The sequence below is a fragment of the Oncorhynchus masou genome, chromosome 9 (assembly GCF_036934945.1).
Source record: "Oncorhynchus masou masou isolate Uvic2021 chromosome 9, UVic_Omas_1.1, whole genome shotgun sequence".
Classification (NCBI taxonomy): Eukaryota; Metazoa; Chordata; class Actinopteri; order Salmoniformes; family Salmonidae; genus Oncorhynchus; species Oncorhynchus masou.
In genome coordinates this window covers 6,522,582-6,535,131 of record NC_088220.1, presented here as the reverse complement: position 1 = coordinate 6,535,131, position 12,550 = coordinate 6,522,582, and the positions used below count along the sequence as shown (strand labels likewise).

The 12,550-nt window shown below is 47.0% G+C and overlaps 1 protein-coding gene across 3 annotated transcripts in view; it reads left to right on the top strand.

Moving 5' to 3' along the window:
• Positions 1-12,550, top strand: part of klhl4 (kelch-like family member 4) — an 87,450-nt gene that overhangs the window by 31,762 nt on the left and 43,138 nt on the right. For all 3 annotated transcript variants that reach the window (XM_064973073.1, XM_064973075.1, XM_064973074.1), the window contains exons 3-4: positions 7,598-7,734; positions 9,855-10,051. In XM_064973073.1, coding sequence (XP_064829145.1) covers positions 7,598-7,734; positions 9,855-10,051 — 334 coding nt within the window. The remainder of the gene's footprint in view (positions 1-7,597; positions 7,735-9,854; positions 10,052-12,550) is intronic.

The window sequence follows — 12,550 nt, the reverse complement described above, 5'->3', positions numbered from 1 at the left end:
CTGACACCACACTCCGAGGGCCCTCACCTCCTCCCTGTAGGCCGTCTCGTCGTTGTTGGTAATCAAGCCTACCACTGTTGTGTCGTCCACAAACTTGATGATTGAGTTGGAGGCGTGCGTGGCCATGCAGTCGTGGGTGAACAGGGAGTACAGGAGAGGGCTCAGAACGCACCCTTGTGGGGCCCCAGTGTTGAGGATCAGCGGGAAGGAGATGTTGTTACCTACCCTCACCACCTGGGGGCGGCCCGTCAGGAAGTCCAGTACCCAGTTGCACAGGGCGGGGTCGAGACCCAGGGTCTCGAGCTTGATGACGAGCTTGGAGGGTACTATGGTGTTGAATGCCGAGCTGTAGTCGATGAACAGCATACTCACATAGGTATTCCTCTTGTCCAGATGGGTTAGGGCAGTGTGCAGTGTGTTTGAGATTGCATCGTCTGTGGACCTATTTGAGCGGTAAGCAAATTGGAGTGGGTCTAGGGTGTCAGGTAGGGTGGAGGTGATATGGTCCTTGACTAATCTCTCAAAGCACTTCATGATGACGGAAGTGAGTGCTACGGGGGCGGTAGTCGTTTAGCTCAGTTACCTTAGCTTTATTGGGAACAGGAACAATGGTGGCCCTCTTGAAGCATGTGGGAACAGCAGACTGGTATAGGGATTGATTGAATATGTCCGTAACCACTAGGCTACCTGTCGCCCCTACACTCTAACCACTAGGCTACCTGTCTCCCCCACAAACAGGAATGACTGTTAACTGAGTGGGTGTTGGTGAAGAAAACAAAAGAAAAACATGTTGCATGGCCTCAACAGGGCAATCGAAAAAAACGAGTCATGACTCCTTGCCATAAGCATTCATAAAACACTTAGTACAAAGCGCAATACGACACGATCATTACACATGCATTTACAAAAGTTTTATTATCTGCTCTGTCGAGGACAGACCATAATATCCTCTGTTTCATTTCATAACACATTTCAAAGAAAACTCATTTCCTTGTGCTAGCAGATTTTGATTACTCTCCACTTCAGTTCTTACATTAGCAGACTTGTGAAGCAAACCAGACGGAGACATTAACACGATTACAGCTCTTGAGTCTTTTCTCTATTAGAAATAATTGTAAATGTTGTTTATGAGATACTTTCATTTGTATTTTTTCATATGCTGCTTCAACAAATAGGATGTAGTCAAGGGGAACACAAAGGGTTGTTAAGGGGCTGAACATCCACTGAAACACTCAGCCAGTCAGCCATTCTACCTGTAAATCACTGAGCTGAACATCCACTGAAACACTCAGCCAGTCAGCCATTCAACCTGTAAATCACTGAGCTGTGTCCCAACATCATCTGAAACACCCAGCCAGTCAGCCATTCTACCTGTAAATCACTGAGCTGAACATCCACTGAAACACTCAGCCAGTCAGCCATTCAACCTGTAAATCACTGAGCTGAACATCCACTGAAACACCGAGCCAGTCAGCCATTCAACCTGTAAATCACTGAGCTGAACATCCACTGAAACACTCAGCCAGTCAGCCATTCTACCTGTAAATCACTGAGCTGAACATCCACTGAAACACTCAGCCAGTCAGCCATTCAACCTGTAAATCACTGAGCTGTGTCCCAACATCATCTGAAACACTCAGCCAGCCAGTCAGCCATTCTACCTGTAAATCACTGAGCTGTGTCCCAACATCATCTGAAACACTCAGCCAGTCAGCCATTCTACCTGTAAATCACTGAGCTGTGTCCCAACATCATCTGAAACACTCAGCCAGTCAGCCATTCTACCTGTAAATCACTGAGCTGTGTCCCAACATCATCTGAAACACTCAGCCAGTCAGCCATTCAACCTGTAAATCACTGAGCTGTGTCCCAACATCATCTGAAACACTCAGCCAGTCAGCCATTCTACCTGTAAATCACTGAGCTGAACATCCACTGAAACACTCAGCCAGTCAGCCATTCAACCTGTAAATCACTGAGCTGTGTCCCAACATCATCTGAAACACCCAGCCAGTCAGCCATTCAACCTGTAAATCACTGAGCTGTGTCCCAACATCATCTGAAACACCCAGCCAGTCAGCCATTCAACCTGTAAATCACTGAGCTGTGTCCCAACATCATCTGAAACACCCAGCCAGTCAGCCATTCAACCTGTAAATTACTGAGCTGTGTCCCAACATCATCTGAAACACCCAGCCAGTCAGCCATTCTACCTGTAAATCACTGAGCTGTGTCCCAACATCATCTGAAACACCCAGCCAGTCAGCCATTCTACCTGTAAATCACTGAGCTGAACATCCACTGAAACACTCAGCCAGTCAGCCATTCTACCTGTAAATCACTGAGCTGAACATCCACTGAAACACTCAGCCAGTCAGCCATTCAACCTGTAAATCACTGAGCTGTGTCCCAACATCATCTGAAACACTCAGCCAGTCAGCCATTCAACCTGTAAATCACTGAGCTGAACATCCACTGAAACACTCAGCCAGTCAGCCATTCAACCTGTAAATCACTGAGCTGTGTCCCAACATCATCTGAAACACCCAGCCAGCCAGCCATTCAACCTGTAAATCACTGAGCTGTGTCCCAACATCTTCTGAAACACCCAGCCAGCCAGTCAGCCATTCTACCTGTAAATCACTGAGCTGTGTCCCAACATCATCTGAAACACCCAGCCAGCCAGCCATTCTACCTGTAAATCACTGAGCTGTGTCCCAACATCATCTGAAACACTCAGCCAGTCAGCCATTCTACCTGTAAATCACTGAGCTGAACATCCACTGAAACACTCAGCCAGTCAGCCATTCTACCTGTAAATCACTGAGCTGAACATCCACTGAAACACTCAGCCAGTCAGCCATTCTACCTGTAAATCACTGAGCTGAACATCCACTGAAACACCGAGCCAGTCAGCCCTTCTACCTGTAAATCACTGAGCTGAACATCCACTGAAACACTCAGCCAGTCAGCCATTCTACCTGTAAATCACTGAGCTGAACATCCACTGAAACACCGAGCCAGTCAGCCATTCTACCTGTAAATCACTGAGCTGAACATCCACTGAAACACCCAGCCAGTCAGCCATTCAACCTGTAAATCACTGAGCTGTGTCCCAACATCATCTGAAACACCCAGCCAGTCAGCCATTCAACCTGTAAATCACTGAGCTGAACATCCACTGAAACACCCAGCCAGTCAGCCATTCTACCTGTAAATCACTGAGCTGTGTCCCAACATCATCTGAAACACTCAGCCAGTCAGCCATTCTACCTGTAAATCACTGAGCTGAACATCCACTGAAACACTCAGCCAGTCAGCCATTCTACCTGTAAATCACTGAGCTGAACATCCACTGAAACACCGAGCCAGTCAGCCATTCTACCTGTAAATCACTGAGCTGAACATCCACTGAAACACTCAGCCAGTCAGCCATTCTACCTGTAAATCACTGAGCTGAACATCCACTGAAACACTCAGCCAGTCAGCCATTCTACCTGTAAATCACTGAGCTGAACATCCACTGAAACACCCAGCCAGTCAGCCATTCTACCTGTAAATCACTGAGCTGTGTCCCAACATCATCTGAAACACCCAGCCAGTCAGCCATTCAACCTGTAAATCACTGAGCTGAACATCCACTGAAACACCCAGCCAGTCAGCCATTCTACCTGTAAATCACTGAGCTGTGTCCCAACATCATCTGAAACACTCAGCCAGTCAGCCATTCTACCTGTAAATCACTGAGCTGAACATCCACTGAAACACTCAGCCAGTCAGCCATTCAACCTGTAAATCACTGAGCTGAACATCCACTGAAACACTCAGCCAGTCAGCCATTCTACCTGTAAATCACTGAGCTGAACATCCACTGAAACACTCAGCCAGTCAGCCATTCTACCTGTAAATCACTGAGCTGAACATCCACTGAAACACTCAGCCAGTCAGCCATTCTACCTGTAAATCACTGAGCTGAACATCCACTGAAACACTCAGCCAGTCAGCCATTCTACCTGTAAATCACTGAGCTGAACATCCACTGAAACACTCAGCCAGTCAGCCATTCTACCTGTAAATCACTGAGCTGAACATCCACTGAAACACTCAGCCAGTCAGCCATTCTACCTGTAAATCACTGAGCTGAACATCCACTGAAACACTCAGCCAGTCAGCCATTCTACCTGTAAATCACTGAGCTGAACATCCACTGAAACACTCAGCCAGTCAGCCATTCTACCTGTAAATCACTGAGCTGAACATCCACTGAAACACCCAGCCAGTCAGCCATTCTACCTGTAAATCACTGAGCTGTGTCCCAACATCATCTGAAACACCGAGCCAGTCAGCCATTCAACCTGTAAATCACTGAGCTGAACATCCACTGAAACACTCTGCTGTGTGAAATCACAGCATATACCACCTGGTATACTGTGTGTCTGTCATGGAACAGCATTTGGATAGTAAATGCAGGCCATAGTATAACAGTTAAACTTGCAACTCAAACTCAGAGCATTTGGTTACATTCCTGGTCGAATTAGCTTTTGTACACCAGGACAGCCTCTCAGCTCCGTCACATCTCCCTCTCAGCTCCCTCACAGCTCCCTCTCAGCTCACTCACAGCTCCCTCTCAGCTCCCTCACATCTCCCTCTCAGCTCCCTCACATCTCCCTCTCAGCTCTCTCACAGCTCCCTCTCAGCTCCCTCACATCTCCCTCTCAGCTCCCTCACATCTCCCTCTCAGCTCACTCTCAGCTCTCTCTCAGCTCCCTCACATCTCCCTCTCAGCTCTCTCACAGCTCCCTCTCAGCTCCCTCACATCTCCCTCTCAGCTCACTCACAGCTCCCTCTCAGCTCCCTCACATCTCCCTCTCAGCACTCTCACAACTCCCTCTCAGCTCCCTCACATCTCCCTCTCAGCTCCCTCACATCTCCCTCTCAGCTCCCTCACATCTCCCTCTCAGCTCACTCTCAGCTCCCTCACATCTCCCTCTCAGCTCACTCTCAGCTCCCTCACAGCTCCTTCTCAGCTCCCTCACATCTCCCTCTCAGCTCACTCACAGCTCCCTCTCAGCTCCCTCACATCTCCCTCTCAGCTCTCTCACAGCTCCCTCTCAGCTCCCTCTCAGCTCCCTCACATCTCCCTCTCAGCTCCCTCACATCTCCCTCTCAGCTCCCTCACATCTCCCTCTCAGCTCACTCTCAGCTCCATCACAGTTCCCTCTCAGCTCCTTCTCGGCTCCCTCACATCTTCCTCTTAGCTCCATCACAGTTCCCTCTCAGCTCTCCCACAGCTCCTTCTCAGCTCCCTCACATCTCCCTCTCAGTTCCGTCACAGCTCCCTCTCAGCTCCCTCACATCTCCCTCTCAGTTCCGTCACAGCTCTGTCACAGCTCCCTCACAGCTCCCTCACAGCTCCCTCTCAGTTCCGTCACAGCTCCCTCTCAACTCCCTCTCCAGCTCCCTCTCAGCTCCGCCACAACTCCCTCTCAGCTCCCTCTCAGCTCCGCCACATCTCCCTCTCAGCTCCCTCACAGCTCTATCAGCTCCCTCTCAGCTCCCTCACATCTCCCTCTCAGCTCCCTCTCAGCTCCCTCACATCTCCCTCTCATCTCCCTCTCAGCTCCCTCACAGCTCTATCAGCTCCCTCTCAGCTTCCTCACATCTCCCTCTCAGCTCCCTCTCAGCTCCCTCACAACTCCCTCTCAGCTCCCTCACAACTCCCTCTCAGCTCCCTCACATCCCCTCTCAGCTCCCTCACATCTCCCTCTCAGCTCTATCAGCTCCCTCTAAGCTCCCTCACAACTCCCTCTCAGCTCCCTCACAGCTCTATCAGCTCCCTCTCAGCTCCCTCACAGCTCTATCAGCTCCCTCTCAGCTCCCTCACAGCTCTATCAGCTCCCTCTCAGCTCCCTCACAGCTCTATCAGCTCCCTCACAGCTCTATCAGCTCCCTCACAGCTCTATCAGCTCCCTCACAGCTCTATCAGCTCCCTCTCAGCTCCCTCTCAGCTCTATCAGCTCCCTCTCAGCTCCCTCACAGCTCTATCAGCTCCCTCTCAGCTCTATCAGCTCCCTCTCAGCTCTATCAGCTCCCTCTCAGCTCTATCAGCTCCCTCTCAGCTCTATCAGCTCCCTCACAGCTCTATCAGCTCCCTCACAGCTCTATCAGCTCCCTCTCAGCTCCCTCTCAGCTCTATCAGCTCCCTCTCAGCTCCCTCACAGCTCTATCAGCTCCCTCTCAGCTCCCTCTCAGCTCCCTCTCAGCTCTATCAGCTCCCTCTCAGCTCCCTCACAGCTCTATCAGCTCCCTCTCAGCTCTATCAGCTCCCTCTCAGCTCTATCAGCTCCCTCTCAGCTCTATCAACTCCCTCTCAGCTCTATCAGCATGCCATTATGTAACGGATAACCAATGCATATGAAGACGTCAATACAAGGCTGTTGGTTGTGTTGTGTGTGCAGACTGATCCTCAGTGCAGTGACTGTGTCCCCCAAATGGCACCCTATTCCCTCTACAGGTATATACTGTAACGCACTACTTTTGACCAGAGAGTAGTGCACTAAACAGGTAATAGCGTACCATTTGTGACGGGCCCTCTGATTCATTTGCTGGTTGTTGCTGTGTACAGACTGGTCCTTAGTGCAGTCTCTGACCACTACTTGGTTGTTGTTGTCCTATACAGACTGGTCCTTAGTGCAGTCTCTGACTACTACCTTGTTGTTATTGTCCCATACAGGTTGGTCCTCAGTGCAGTATCTGACCACTACTTGGTTGTTATTGTCGCATACAGGTTGGTCCTCAGTGCAGTATCTGACCACTACCTTGTTGATGTTGTCCCATACAGACTGGTCCTCAGTGCAGTATCTGACCACTACCTTGTTGTTATTGTCCCATACAGGTTGGTCCTCAGTGCAGTATCTGACTACTACCTTGTTGTTATTGTCCCATACAGGTTGGTCCTCAGTGCAGTATCTGACTACTACCTTGTTGTTATTGTCCCATACAGGTTGGTCCTCAGTGCAGTATCTGACTACTACCTTGTTGTTATTGTCCCATACAGGTTGGTCCTCAGTGCAGTATCTGACTACTACCTTGTTGTTATTGTCCCATACAGGTTGGTCCTCAGTGCAGTATCTGACTACTACCTTGTTGTTATTGTCCCATACAGGTTGGTCCTCAGTGCAGTATCTGACTACTACCTTGTTGTTATTGTCCCATACAGGTTGGTCCTCAGTGCAGTATCTGACTACTACCTTGTTGTTATTGTCCCATACAGGTTGGTCCTCAGTGCAGTATCTGACTACTACCTTGTTGTTATTGTCCCATACAGGTTGGTCCTCAGTGCAGTATCTGACTACTACCTTGTTGTTATTGTCCCATACAGACTGGTCCTCAGTGCAGTCTCTGACTACTACCTTGTTGTTATTGTCCCATACAGGTTGGTCCTCAGTGCAGTATCTGACTACTACCTTGTTGTTATTGTCCCATACAGGTTGGTCCTCAGTGCAGTATCTGACTACTACCTTGTTGTTATTGTCCCATACAGGTTGGTCCTCAGTGCAGTATCTGACTACTACCTTGTTGTTATTGTCCCATACAGGTTGGTCCTCAGTGCAGTCTCTGACTACTTTGCTGCCATGTTCACCAGCGACGTGAGAGAGGCCAAACAGGAGGAGATCAAGATGGAGGGGGTGGATCCAGAAGCCTTGAGATCTCTGGTCCACTTTGCCTACACTGGTGAGTACTCCGCCACACTCAATATGTATCTCAAATGGTACCCTATTTCCTATGTAGTGCACTACTATGTCTTTAGTAAATGTATTCCCCTGTGTCCCAGGCCTGGTGATGTTTTTAGTAATTGTATCCCCTGTGCTCCAGGCCTGGTGATGTTTTTAGTAATTGTATCCCCCGTGCCCCAGGCCTGGTGATGTTTTTAGTAATTGTATCCCCTGTGCTCCAGGCCTGGTGATGTTTTTAGTAATTGTATCCCCTGTGCCCCAGGCCTGGTGATGTTTTTAGTAATTGTATCCCCCGTGCCCCAGGCCTGGTGATGTTTTTAGTAATTGTATCCCCTGTGCTCCAGGCCTGGTGATGTTTTTAGTAATTGTATCCCCTGTGCTCCAGGCCTGGTGATGTTTTTAGTAATTGTATCCCCTGTGCCCCAGGCCTGGTGATGTTTTTAGTAATTGTATCCCCTGTGCCCCAGGCCTGGTGATGTTTTTAGTAATTGTATCCCCTGTGCACCAGGCCTGGTGATGTTTTTAGTACATTTATCCCCCTGTGACCCAGGCCTGGTGATGTTTTTAGTAATTGTATCCCCTGTGCCCCAGGCCTGGTGATGTTTTTAGTAATTGTATCCCCTGTGCTCCAGGCCTGGTGATGTTTTTAGTAATTGTATCCCCTGTGCCCCAGGCCTGGTGATGTTTTTAGTAATTGTATCCCCTGTGCTCCAGGCCTGGTGATGTTTTTAGTAATTGTATCCCCTGTGCTCCAGGCCTGGTGATGTTTTTAGTAATTGTATACCCTGTGCCCCAGGCCTGGTGATGTTTTTAGTAATTGTATCCCCTGTGTCCCAGGCCTGGTGATGTTTTTAGTACATTTACCCCCTGTGCCCCAGGCCTGGTGATGTTTTTAGTAATTGTATCCCCTGTGCCCCAGGCCTGGTGATGTTTTTAGTACATTTATCCCCCTGTGCCCCAGGCCTGGTGATGTTTTTAGTACATTTATCCCCCTGTGCCCCAGGCCTGGTGATGTTTTTAGTAATTGTATCCCCCTGTGTCCCAGGCCTGGTGATGTTTTTAGTACATTTATCCCCCTGTGCCCCAGGCCTGGTGATGTTTTTAGTAATTGTATCCCCCTGTGCCCCAGGCCTGGTGATGTTTTTAGTAATTGTATCCCCCTGTGTCCCAGGCCTGGTGATGTTTTTAGTACATTTATCCCCCTGTGCCCCAGGCCTGGTGATGTTTTTAGTAATTGTATCCCCCTGTGCTCCAGGCCTGGTGATGTTTTTAGTAATTGTATCCCCTGTGCACCAGGCCTGGTGATGTTTTTAGTAATTGTATCCCCTGTGTCCCAGGCCTGGTGATGTTTTTAGTAATTGTATCCCCTGTGCTCCAGGCCTGGTGATGTTTTTAGTAATTGTATCCCCTGTGCTCCAGGCCTGGTGATGTTTTTAGTAATTGTATCCCCTGTGCTCCAGGCCTGGTGATGTTTTTAGTAATTGTATTCCCTGTGTCCCAGGCCTGGTGATGTTTTTAGTAATTGTATCCCCTGTGCACCAGGCCTGGTAATGTTTTTAGTAATTGTATCCCCTGTGCTCCAGGCCTGGTGATGTTTTTAGTAATTGTATTCCCTGTGCCCCAGGCCTGGTGATGTTTTTAGTAATTGTATCCCCTGTGCTCCAGGCTTGGTGATGTTTTTAGTAATTGTATCCCCTGTGCACCAGGCCTGGTGATGTTTTTAGTAATTGTATTCCCCTGTGCTCCAGGCTTGGTGATGTTTTTAGTAATTGTATTCCCCTGTGCTCCAGGCTTGGTGATGTTTTTAGTAATTGTATTCCCCTGTGCTCCAGGCTTGGTGATGTTTTTAGTAATTGTATTCCCCTGTGCTCCAGGCCTGGTGATGTTTTTAGTAATTGTATCCCCTGTGCCCCAGGCCTGGTGATGTTTTTAGTAATTGTATTCCCTGTGTCCCAGGCCTGGTGATGTTTTTAGTAATTGTATCCCCTGTGCCCCAGGCCTGGTGATGTTGTTAGTACATTTATCCCCCTGTGCCCCAGGCCTGGTGATGTTTTGGGAGCTAATAATACGCTCTACTTCCATTGTTCTCTGTGACAACATATCTTGTTAATGTTGCAGGTGTCCTTGAATTGAAGGAGGAGACCATAGAGAGTTTATTGTCTGCAGCCTGCCTTCTGCAGCTCTCACAAGTCATTGAGGTCTGCTGTAACTTCCTCATGAAACAACTCCATCCATCTAACTGCCTGGGGATACACTCCTTCGCTGACGCCCAGGGATGCATGGATCTGCTCAACGTGGCCCACAACTACACTATGGTAGGAATCTAACCAGGTTTACACAGCCTAAACAGTCTGTTGCTATTTGCATATTTTAATATTTTCCTTTTGGAGGTTGCGTTAGTGTAAGGGTTTTCGTCTTCCTCTTCTGACGAAGAGGAGTAGTAGGAAGGATCGGAGGACCAATGCGCAGCGTGGTAGGTGTCCATATTGTATTTAATATGAATACTGAACACTTGAACAAAAACAATAAAACGACAAAAACGAACAGTCCTGAACGGTGCAGCAAAACATAGAACAGAAAATAATCAACCCACAACTCAAAGGTGAAACCAGGCTGCCTAAGTATGGTTCTCAATCAGGGACAACGATTGACAGCTGCCTCTGATTGAGAACCATACCAGGCCAAACACAGAAATCCCAAATTATAGAAAAAGGAACATAGACTACCCACCCAACTCACACCCTGACCATACTAAAACAAAGACATAACAAAAGAACTAAGGTCAGAACGTGACAGTTAGTTCTACATCACATTGTTAGGGTTGGATGACCATTGAATGCTTAGCTAAAATGCAAATATCCATTTAAACTTTAGGATTTTATTTAAAAATGTTTGGTCAAGTTTAGTTATTTTGAGACATATCAACTAACATTTTGGATTTTCAAAATACAGCCGAGTTATTGATTTTCACACATTTTCTACGGGATCAAGAAGATGCCGTATTTGCTAGATAATGTCCCCGGCCGTCCCCGGCTGACGGAGTAAACAACTTATGGAGATAGCTGTTATCTCTGCTATCTCCTGAAAGACATCTGCTCGGCTCTGTTTAAATAGAGCTCTGTCCAGAACAGTGAGGTTCATCTAATCACAACACTAGCACGACCGCTTCCTGTTCAATCCCACCAATAAAGAACATGGAGGAAGCGTCCCAAATGGTACCTTGTTTACTAGATAGTGCACTACCTTTGACCAGAGCCCATAGTGCACTACATAGGGAATAGGGCGTCATTTGGTACACGGACGGAGAGACACAGAGCTTCCTGTACCACTGTCCTCTGGGTTCTGAATCAACAGCTTGTTATTTTGATAAGGATATTTTTGTCGCTAGTTTACGCTGGACGGATGTTCTCTGTTTTCTGACATCCTGTTCCTGTGTGAGAGAAGTGTCGTTGTTTCTCCTGTAAGCGTCCTGAACCTTGCCCTGCTATCTTTTAGTCCTGTTGTTAAAGTCCTCATGTTAGATTTCACTAGTCTACTCCCAGAATTAGTCTACTTTAAAAACGACCAGTTCAGACTAGTGAACTTTTATTCATGCTAGCATTTCTGTTTCAAACTTAACAAACTTAACCAAAGCATCTCATGCACATTTTGAATTATGATGTGGGTTTTTTTCTCACCACAAACCTCTTCATCTTCTCATGTAATTGTGTTTCTTCACACAACTTTTCTCCACTGCTCTTGTTTCTCAGTTACTTACTGCAGGTTTGTCTTCTTGGATAATGAATGGGAGGGTCTGAAATGGTCATAAAGTGGTCAAAAAGTAGTGCACTATATAGGGAATTAGGGTGCCGTTTCTGAGTCACCCTTTGTTTTTAAATGTCTGTGAAGTGAAGAGTCTGCAGTGTAGCATAATTCACGTGTTCAATTTGTTGTCAGCATTCTGGCTGATGGTAATTACCAATAATTAATCTATACCAATGTCAAACAACATTGGTATAGATGTTCCTACAGTGTGTAGGAAGTGCGATCTCTCCTTCTGAATTACCGGAACAGATCGATGAAAGAGACTCATTTTATTAGGCTTATCACTGCTAAGATCCCTAAACCAAGACTCATGATAGATTCTGTGAGCCAACTATAATTTGAAACGGATTACTGATCAATAGCATGCTTGTTTTTTCATGATTGTTAGGCACTTGCCCCAAAGCAAATGTTAAATGTGTCAAAATGTATTCTTGCTGGTGCAATAAATAGCAGCTCAGGGTTCCCTGTTATGTTGAACATTACAGAGCAGCATAAAGGGATTTAATATAGAATCATCTCTATGATGATATTATCCACAGAGAGTCCTTGAAAAGGCTCGTAGAAGCAATCACACAAAGCCATACTGTATATATATATATATATATACATATATATATATATATATACATATATACACGTATTGCACAGGATGATGGCCAACAAATGGAAGTTGAATCTATATAAACATGTATAGCGAGCTCCAGATTGAACATACTCTCTATTTTCTAAACTAGCCCCAATGCGATTGTTACTGTGTATTTGACCTCATACGGACTAAGTTTAAGACCAGAGTTAATCACTTGCTATGCAATGATTTGTATTAATTACATTTCTGGCAGTGTGTTGTCACTATGTCCTCGACGAGCATAGAGATCTGGCAACACGATTCATCTGTGGTAGATGCGGAAGACACATTTCAGTCGAATGCATTCAGGTGTACAACAGGTGTACAACTGACCCAGTATCCCTCTTTCCCTTCCCCTCTTGTGGCTTAGCTGTCACGTTGGCCC